The sequence below is a fragment of the Pygocentrus nattereri genome, chromosome 27, assembly GCF_015220715.1.
Source record: "Pygocentrus nattereri isolate fPygNat1 chromosome 27, fPygNat1.pri, whole genome shotgun sequence".
NCBI classification, from domain to species: Eukaryota; Metazoa; Chordata; class Actinopteri; order Characiformes; family Serrasalmidae; genus Pygocentrus; species Pygocentrus nattereri.
Window position 1 is genome coordinate 27,053,889 of NC_051237.1, and position 10,061 is coordinate 27,063,949.

General features: G+C 41.0%; 1 protein-coding gene across 1 annotated transcript; it reads left to right on the forward strand.

Moving 5' to 3' along the window:
* The first annotated feature begins 1,099 nt into the window (after positions 1–1,099).
* Positions 1,100–9,391, forward strand: LOC108414964 (dendritic cell-specific transmembrane protein-like). The gene is made up of 5 exons (XM_017687899.2): positions 1,100–1,188; positions 3,949–4,357; positions 5,171–5,814; positions 7,335–7,670; positions 9,335–9,391. Exons 2-5 carry the CDS (start codon positions 3,964–3,966, stop codon positions 9,389–9,391), a joined length of 1,431 nt encoding a protein of 476 aa, XP_017543388.1. The 5' UTR covers positions 1,100–1,188; positions 3,949–3,963.
* Positions 9,392–10,061: the final 670 nt, after the last annotated feature.

Genomic DNA, 10,061 nt, shown 5'->3' on the forward strand with positions numbered 1-10,061 from the left:
TGATGCATTGTGCGGCGTATGATCTGAGCACTGACAAACTGACCTCCCACTTCTTCAACCTCTGTAGCAATGCTGGCAGCACTCGCGTCTATTTACCAACCTCTGGATATGATGCTGAACAAGTGGGCTCTCCCTCTTTGGTTGACCCTGGCGAGCCCCTTTTGGAGTGGATGCTGTCCTGGAAAACCGCTGTATGACCCCGGCCACTGCGCTACAGCTCAGTTTCAGGGTGTTAGCAGTCTTCTTATAGCCTAGGCATCTTTGTGGACAGCAGCAGCTCTATTTCTCACATCCTCAGAGATTCTTTACCATGAGGTGCCGTGTTGAATATCCAGTGGTCAGTCTGAGCAAATTGTACCCAAAACACCAAATTTAACGACCCTGCTCCCCATTCACACCTGGAACCTTGTAACTCTAACGAGTCACACGACACCAGGGAGGGACGACGACACGACTGGGCACAATCTGGACACGTCCACTGTGAGGTGGACTCACTTGTGCTGCCAGCTATTTAGACATTAATGTCTGTGTGTTGTTCTTTTCAGAGGACAGTGAATCTGCAGTGCTGTACAAGCTGCACACTGACCACTTTAACTTATACCCAAGTTTCATTTCTACAGTGTCGTCCCATCAAAAGATAAAGATAGAGAAAAATAAAATATTTACAGAAATTTAAGGGGTGCACTCACTTTTGTGAGGTACTGTATTTATTGATTAGCTGGTTATAAAGCAATAGTTACTGATATAGCAATACCTAGTACCTGAGTGCACTGTTAACTGATAGTTTAGTTTGTCCTTAGTTGACATTAGCTGTGTACTTATTAACTGCTGCTTATTAAACTGATAAAGAACTGATAAGTGTGTCTGCTCAAATAAATAAAGACGGTGTTTCCTTTGCATTGCCACACAAACCAAACTTCCTGCCCTCTCTGCTCTCGCTTTATAACACAGAGACCAGCTGAAGGCTGCACGAGGGGCACTGAGTGATCTTATCTCCTGCCATGTGCGCACTGGCTTGCGAGACAGCATAGGCAGCGAGGCATCAAGACAGCAGCTGCAAACTGGGGGGGGGGGGGTTGTTTTAGTGAAAGCCCCTAGAATTAGATGTGCCGTCTCTTATTGTCTCTCCAGAGGGAGCCAGTCCTAATCCAACGCAGTTGCTGATGGGTTATGCTGAAATTCTCTGAGGTCAGTTGATCATTTTTTTTGTCATTGAAAAAACCCTCCACAAATATGGCTTTTTGTTTCCACAAAGAAGGGGTGCCCAAACTTTTGCACATGACTATATGAAGAGGAAACTGAGAAATTTAAACTGATATTAACAATGGTCTTTTTTCTTTTTGGCTGGTGTATAATTTTGTACATCCAGGGAAATGTGTGTAAATTTAAATATAGATTGTAATAATTATATTAATATCAATATTATATTGATAATTATACAACCTCATTTCCAAAAAAAGTTGACTCTGCAAAATGCTAATAAAAACAAAATGCAATGATGTGTAAACCATTTAAACCCTAATATTTCATTTAAATTTGTACAAAGACAACAAATCAAATGTGAGAAATTGTGTTGCTTTTTGAAAATTTGATGCCAACAACATGTTCCAAAAAAGTTGGGACGGGGGAACAAATGGCTGACAAAGCTGTGTAAAAAAATCACCTGGTGGTTGATTGGCAACAGGTCAGTAACATGACTGGGTATAAAGAGCATCTCAGAGAGGCGGAGTCTTTCAGAAGTAAAGAGGAGGAGGGGTCACCACTCTGTGAAAGACTGGACCATCAAATAGAGCAGCAACTCAAGAAGAACGTTCCTCAACATAAAACAGCAACAACATCCGGAGGATCCGACCCTTCCTCACCCGAGAGGCCGCCCAGGTGCTCGTACAGTCTCTGGTCATCTCAAGGCTCGACTACTGCAACTCGCTCTTGGCTGGTCTTCCCATGCAGACCATCAAGCCTCTGCAGCTCATCCAGAATGCAGCAGCACGGCTCGTCTTCAATCTGCCCCAGTTCAGCCACGTCACCCCACTGCTGCGCTCCCTTCACTGGCTTCCTGAAGCTGCATCAGATTTAAACCCTAATGCTGGCCTACAAAGCCAGAAACAGATTGCAATATAGTGTGCTGCACTCATATATGTGTAGTGTATTGTAGTGTAGTGTAGTGTAGTGTGTTGTAGTGTAGTGTATTGTAGTGTAGTGTGTTGTAGTGTAGTGTAGTGTATTGTAGTGTAGTGTGTTGTAGTGTAGTGTGTTGTAGTGTAGTGTAGTGTAGTGTAGTGTAGTGTAGTGTAGTGTAGTGTATTGTAGTGTAGTGTGTTGTAGTGTAGTGTAGTGTATTGTAGTGTAGTGTATTGTAGTGTAGTGTGTTGTAGTGTAGTGTATTGTAGTGTATTGTATTGTAGTGTATTGTAGTGTAGTGTATTGTATTGTAGTGTAGTGTATTGTAGTGTAGTGTATTATAGTGTAGTGTATTGTAGTGTGTTGTAGTGTATTATAGTGAAGTGTAGTGTATTGTAGTGTAGTGTATAATAGTGTATTATAGTGTAGTGTAGTGTAGTGTATTATAGGTAGTGTAGTGTGTTGTAGTGTAGTGTATTGTAGTGTAGTGTATTGTAGTGTAGTGTGTTGTAGTGTAGTGTAGTGTGTTGTAGTGTAGTGTGTTGTAGTGTAGTGTAGTGTATTGTAGTGTAGTGTAGTGTATTGTAGTGTAGTGTATTGTAGTGTAGTGTGTTGTAGTGTAGTGTATTGTAGTGTATTGTATTGTAGTGTATTGTAGTGTAGTGTATTGTATTGTAGTGTAGTGTATTATAGTGTAGTGTATTGTAGTGTGTTGTAGTGTATTATAGTGAAGTGTAGTGTATTGTAGTGTAGTGTATAATAGTGTATTATAGTGTACTGTAGTGTAGTGTGTTGTAGTGTAGTGTATTGTAGTGTAGTGTATTGTAGTGTAGTGTGTTGTAGTGTAGTGTAGTGTGTTGTAGTGTAGTGTGTTGTAGTGTAGTGTAGTGTATTGTAGTGTAGTGTAGTGTATTGTAGTGTAGTGTAGTGTATTGTAGTGTAGTGTATTGTAGTGTAGTGTGTTGTAGTGTAGTGTATTGTAGTGTATTGTATTGTAGTGTATTGTAGTGTAGTGTATTGTATTGTAGTGTAGTGTATTATAGTGTAGTGTGTTGTAGTGTGTTGTAGTGTATTATAGTGAAGTGTAGTGTATTGTAGTGTATAATAGTGTATTATAGTGTAGTGTAGTGTAGTGTATTATAGGTAGTGTGTTGTAGTGTGTTGTAGTGCACTGCTCTGTGTTCAGCTCTGCTCCTTCTCTCTCTGTATCTACAGTGACTGTGTTTCTATCAGTATCTGAGCTCAGGACCGTCTTTCTCTCTAACCTACTGGTAACTAGCAGAGATACTTTCTCTATATAGACGAAGTCGTTCTGGATAAGAGTGTCTGCTAAAATCTGTAAATGTAAATATAAACAGGATCCAGAAACGCTGCCACCTTCTCTGGGCCTGAGCTCATTTAAAATGGACTGAGGTGAAGTGAAAAAGTGTTCTGTGGTCCGACGAATCAACATCTGAAATTCTTTTTGGAAATCATGGACACTGTCCTCCGGGCTAAAGACCACTCAGCTTGTTATCAGTGCTCAGTTCTAAAGCCAGTATTCATGATCTTATGGGGTGCATTAGAAAGAAAGAGAAAACTACAGCAGCGTCTCCTCAGTTCACAAACACAGAGTGCTGTTGAAGAAAGAGGTGATGCAGCGGTGTCATAAACAGGCCCCCGTCCCAACTTTTTGGGAACGTGCTGCTGGCATCAAATTCAAAATGGGCATTTATTTTTCAAGAAACAATTAAATTTCTCAGTTTTAAAAATTGGATACGTTGTCTTTGCAGTATTTACCTTGAAAAATATGCTTTGAACTAAAACTAAAATAAAACTATGTTGCAGAGATTCTGATCCAGGATGAGTAACCGTTTCAAACAGAGGCTGGTCCGCTCCTGGACCACGGTGGTCATGCTGTACACCTCTGGACAGAGGGACGGGTGGAGACTCACCCTCCTCCACGCCTTCACCTGCCTCTTCATCAGCCTGGCCCTCAGTTCCCTCCTCTTCCTCAGTCTGTATGCTGGGAATGTTGATCTGATGGTGACGAAACTGACCGCTGCCAGCTTCTCCTTCCTCCTGTCCGCCGGGCTGTTCTTCTCCAAACGCCTCCGCTGCTTCATGCTCCTGATCCTGATCTCCTGCACCATGAAGCAGTGCCGGTCCGCCCTGCTGATTATGGGCAGCGGACTAGTGGCGTGTCTGGGCTGCCGCAACACCTACAGGAACCTTTACAGAGTCGCTCAGAGCATAGGTTCGTCTGAGTTCGTCTGCAGCTTATTACAAGATTTATTACACAGTAATAAACTATTCAGTGAATTCTAAATAACTACTATAGATTACTTATAACTTACACATTACTACAAATTACTACAAATTACTCAGGCACTACTATAATTTATTCAACTATTATCTTCAATACATTGTTCAGCAACTACTATGAATTACTCATTATCCACTATAACTAATTAATATCTTCTATAAATAATTCATAGTAGGTACTGAATAATGATCTTGAACTGTTATTCAGCATCTACTATGAATTATTCAGTATACTCTTTGAATTCTTTAGTAACTAGTACAAATTATACAGCATCTAATATAAATTATTCAGTACCTACTATGAATTATTCAGTATATTCTGTAAATTATTCAGCATCTAGTACAAATTATTCAGTATCTAATCTTATTTAGTATCCACTATGAATTATTAAGTGCCTACTATAAATGATTCATTATCTAATATGAATTATTTATTAGCTACTATTAATTATTCTGTATGCACCATGAATAATTTAATATCTACTATGAACTATGCATTAAATACTGAATTATTCAGTAACTACTATTAATTATTCAGTATCTATCAGGAATGATTCAGTATCTGTTAGAATTTATTAATTATCTACTATTATTTATATTTAATGTGAATAATGTGGAATTTGAAAATATTGTCGTAGAGAACTTATCACTATATATATAATTATTATAATGTGTCTGTGACCAAATTGGTGGTATGCTGTGACTCTAAACTGAGTGAAAGTAAAACTGCCTCTGTTTCTGATAGTGTGTAACCTGAGGAAGAAGAAAGAGCTGCTGGACATCAGCCCCATCGATAACTACATACGGATGATCAAGTGGGTAAGGGATCATTTAAAGATGTTCTCAAACTATGGCTTAGCTAAGTTTGAGGCCAGTCTGGACGTCTGGCACACGGTGGAGTCTGAGGAGGTGAGGAGGAAACTGGAGCAGGCCGAGGCGGAGCTGAAGCGCAAAGCAGATGAAGTAGAGGCTGTGTTCAACGCAGTGATGTCCGTCGGGAAGAAGGTCGCACCAGCGCTGACAACCATCCTGCTGATAGCTTTGATAGTACGTTTCCTCAAGAAATACACAGGCCAGAAAAAATACAAGAATGTGTTCATCACACGCAGATTCGTGGAGTATGATCAGCGCCAGAAGGCCCTGGGAAAGCCTCACGTTCTCCCTCTGACCCAGGACGAGGAGAGGCGTTACATCTTCATACCCTCTGCTAAGCTCAGTCTGACGGAGTGTTTGCCCTTGGCATTGTTCTTCGTTCCTGTTGGCTTCTACATCCTGGGCTGGTTCTTTCTGCTAGGGCTGGACGGGCTGCTCTACTGCATTATTCTTATCATCAGCGATAAATTAAAGGAGCTGAAGCGCTTCTATATTCCTCTTATAATGAAACTGAATGTGAGTATTAAATGTCGTGTTTTGGTGTGAAATGGTTGATTGGTAGAGTTTCACACGTCTTTACAGTGGTGGTGATGGGAACCAGGCGTCGCCATGACTACAACACAGATATAGACACTTTATTTACCATCCAGAACCACCAGAGAACCTACACGAGTCTTCTGAGTCTATATGGAATGCTGATGATGGAAAACGGTGGGAAATCTGAAGCCCTGCATGTATCCCTCCACTATGAAATGCAATCTAAAATAAGTTTTAGGTCTCAAAACTACCGTAAAACATCTTAATCGTCAGGCAGGGCATTTACAACCATTTCATGCAACAACTTACTGGGGGGCTTTTAGAGGTGGATGTCTGGTTCCTATCACCACCACTGTAAACAATTCTGGCTAAGTACTGGCTACTTTATTAGAAACACCAACCTTGTGCTTCCAGTCACTGGCCACTTTATTAGAAACACCTCCATCATAGTGCACTCACTGGCCACTTTATTAGAAACACTAACTTTGTACTTCCACTTACTGGCCACTTTATTAGAAACACCTCTCTTATAGCTCCACTATGTAGGTGTGCAGTTACAGACTGTAGTCCATCTGTTTCTGCACAGTTTATCAGCCCACTGTACTCCACTGGGTGGTTTCTGACCACAGACTGGCTATTGGCCAGTTGTTTTTTAGGTGGTGGTTTATCCACAGCACAGCAGTTACAAGAGAGGAGCTACAAGGTAAGTGTTTCTAATAAAGTGGCCATATACAAGGGAAAAAATTCAAATGGGACAGTTGTGGGCTGGAGGTTAGAGAACCAGCCCTGTGACCGGAATGTCACTGGTTTGATCCCCTCGGCTGACAGGTGCGTTCACTGCCCCCTAGTGTGTGTTCACTAGTGTGCATGTATGTGGGTGTTTCACTGCACGGCTGGGTTAAAGGCAGAGGTCTAATTTCGCAGTGTGCAGACACAGAGACAAAGGGTTCTCAATTAAAATGAAAATAAACGGGAAGAGAAGAGTATAACCTACTCTTTTATCTACCTTAACATCTGTTCAGCCAGAGAAACCGATGTAGGGCCGATTCAGTAATTCTGGAACATATTAAGATGCTCAAGTCGCTGCTGTTGGAACAAAATCTCGCATCTCCAGAGTGATAACTGTACAGAAGAAGGAAAAAACATACTTTACTTGTAATGTAAGTCAATGGAACCAGACATTTTTCCAAGCAGATTCGGTCCATTCATCATGAAATGTACACACAATGTAAACAGCAACAGGCATTTTTCAGATTATGTAAAACAAAAAAACGAGAAACAAAAACAGAGATATGAGGTTTTGTTCTGACAACAGCGATATGTATGAAAACATGAAAACGATGAGGATGTTTTTATAATGAAATAGAATTAAATGATGGCCTCCTCATTCACGGCCTTTGACCTACACTATCTGTCCCATTTTACCTAAAGCCACCAACCTACACTGGAATGCAGATCAGTTAATCGCTCTGTTCTTAATGGATCTTCTTCACTAACAGAGTAAGCACCAGGTCTTATCCATCCCTGTGGCTGAAGTGAACAGGCAGACGGATTTCTCCTTCTCCGTGACCTTGTTTGAGCGCGAGTGTTATCCCGAGCCCACTCTGCTGCTCTCTCAGTCTGTGGTTCCTCTCTGCTCCGTCATCGCCGTCCTGCTGATCCTCGGCCTGATGGCCGCTAAGATGCTGCAGTTCAAGCTGCTTGCGTCAGAGCACTTCTTCACTGAAAACGCAGACAAAAGGGTGAAACACCTGCACAAGAAAATCCTGAGCAAACGCTCCAGAGACGGATTTATGCCGCTGGAACAGGACCAATTTCAGAGTCTGAAGAAAAATGTAAGAAGTGTTTCTTTTCCCTTCAAAACTTAATTTTTACCATTAGATACTGAATAATTCATAGTAGATACTGAATAATTCATAAATTATTGAATAATTCACAGTAGATGCTGAATAATTCATATTAGCTGCTGAATAATTCATAATAGTTACTGAATAATCCATAGCAGATGCTGAATAATTCATAAATTATTGAATAATCCATAGCAGATGCTGAATAATTCATTAGCTGCTGAATAATTCATAATAGTTACTGAATAATCCATAGCAGATGCTGAATAATTCATAAATTATTGAATAATTCATAGTAGATGCTGAATAATTCATATTAGCTGCTGAATAATTCATAATAGTTACTGAATAATCCATAGCAGATGCTGAATAATTCATAAATTATTGAATAATTCATATTAGCTGCTGAATAATTCATAATAGTTACTGAATAATTCAGAGTAGATGCTGAATAATTCATATTTTCAAACTGCAAAAAAAGAAAAAAGAGTAACCATCAGCTGCTCTTTACATATTAAACTGCATAATGAATAGACCAATAGAAATGCTCCAAATTTCTTTAGAAGAATATTTTGTTCCTTTCAAATTTAAGAGTGTTTTTTCCTGCTCCTGTAAAGTTTCCATTTTGGAAAAACGAGGTTCAGTTCCGACAGCGACAGTAAAGAATACAGAATCAGAACTGAGTCGTCTTTCTGTTTGCTTTTCCTTACAGGTGAAGTTCTGGTTCCCGATTCTGGATTTCTGTTCTGGAAAAAATTCACAGCATCGCTGATCGAGAAGCGCTGCTCAGCAGGCGGCCAACACCCTGAAAAAGCACCGTTTCGCCTTGTCATGAGCTTAGAATACACAGTAGCATGAAAACGTTTGGTGAAAATTTCATGATTACATGATGAGCGGAGTTAAAGTTTAATATCAGAAGCAAGATTACTTTTTATTTCCTTCTTTTACAGTTTAAAAATAGCAAAAAAGGAAAATCTTCATAAGGTCCAGTCCCATTTCTCCTTCTCACCCCTACCCCTTGTTTTGGAGTGCTGCCCCTTGTTCCTGAGCTACAGGGCAGTGGTTGAGATCTTCCTCTGAAATGAGCCCCTCTAATAAAAGAGCATCACTTCATTAACAGCTACTAGCGCCGCTCTGTAGGCGACCCTGCCCGTCTGCAGGGACAGCAGAGGAGGGGAAAGTTCAGCTCCTCACTGCTGGGCTTTAGTTACATTTAGGGATCATACGCCTTCAAAGAGGGGGGCAGTTATTTATTATCACCCCCCCTAATTCTTCAGTGATACGAAGCTGAAGTCAGAGATTCTCCAGATTCTCGTTTCAAGTTTCCGTTCCACCTTAAATGGAGCTGCAGTTACATTCTGGCACTTCAAGAGTCAGAACTGGTGGACTATTTAAGGTGGAACGGGAAATTTAGCTAATTACCTACCAAGACATCAGCATGATATTAGTGATTTTTTACGCTTCTTATGAAGAAACAACATTAGACTAATAATTCAGTAGTTATCGGAATTTTTTAAGAGAAAATTCACACATTTATGGCTTTCTTTAGTCTCTTGCTCAGCAGTCTTGCCATTTTTGTTCTACTGCCCACGACCTCCGTTTGGAGGGTCATGTAGCCCCAACACTTTACCCCACCCCTCTGTCTCAACTAGAATCAGGACTCCCCACCCCGAGACGTGAAGGCACAGAACAGAGGACTAAGGGCTTAGTGGTAGGGGCGAGGGGTGAAATGGGATTGGGCCAAAGTCTTAGTTCTTGTTTGGTGGATTTCGCCCAGGTTTCCTCGCAAAAGGCTTCTAGTTCTGGGATTCTGGGCGTCTTCTCGCATGCACCGCTCTCTTGAGGTCTATTCATAGATTTGTGATGGTGTTTAGGCTGGGAGACTGTGAAGGCCACGGCAAACGTGACTCAGTTTGTGCCTCTTGAGGTAGTGTGTTGTGGACTTTGAGGTGTGTTTGGGATCATTGTCCTGTAGCAGATGCCATCCTCTTCTAAGGACTAGTATGTTTGCTTCTACCAGTGAAATGTCCACTGGCTGCAGCATCAACCCCTAGGCATAAGCATGATCAATCCACCCCAGAGATTAACAGCTAGAGAGGTGTTTACATGAAATACTGCACCCTTTCCCCCCCCAGACATATAAAAAACTTCTTTTTTTACCTTCATTAGTCCACAAGATCTGTTTCCACCACTCCAGAGTTTGCTAAATCTTCTTGAAAGTCCTTCACAGTCGAATGGGATTGACTTTCCGGCAAGCACACAAGCAGCTCTCGTTGAAAGTTTTCTTGGCCTTCCAGACCTCAGCTTGGCCTTCACAGTTCCCCTTAACTGCCATTCCATACAATAAGAAAAGCAAGTGTCTACGTATGGAGGTTGCAC

Coding starts and splice junctions, on each gene's coding strand:
- LOC108414964 (XM_017687899.2), top strand. CDS start 3,964: ATGAGTAACCGTTTCAAACAGAGGCTGGTCCGCTCCTGGACCACGGTG. Junction 5,815..7,334: donor CTCTTATAATGAAACTGAAT/GTGAGTATTAAA, acceptor CTTCACTAACAG/AGTAAGCACCAGGTCTTATC. Junction 7,671..9,334: donor TTCAGAGTCTGAAGAAAAAT/GTAAGAAGTGTT, acceptor TGTCTCAACTAG/AATCAGGACTCCCCACCCCG.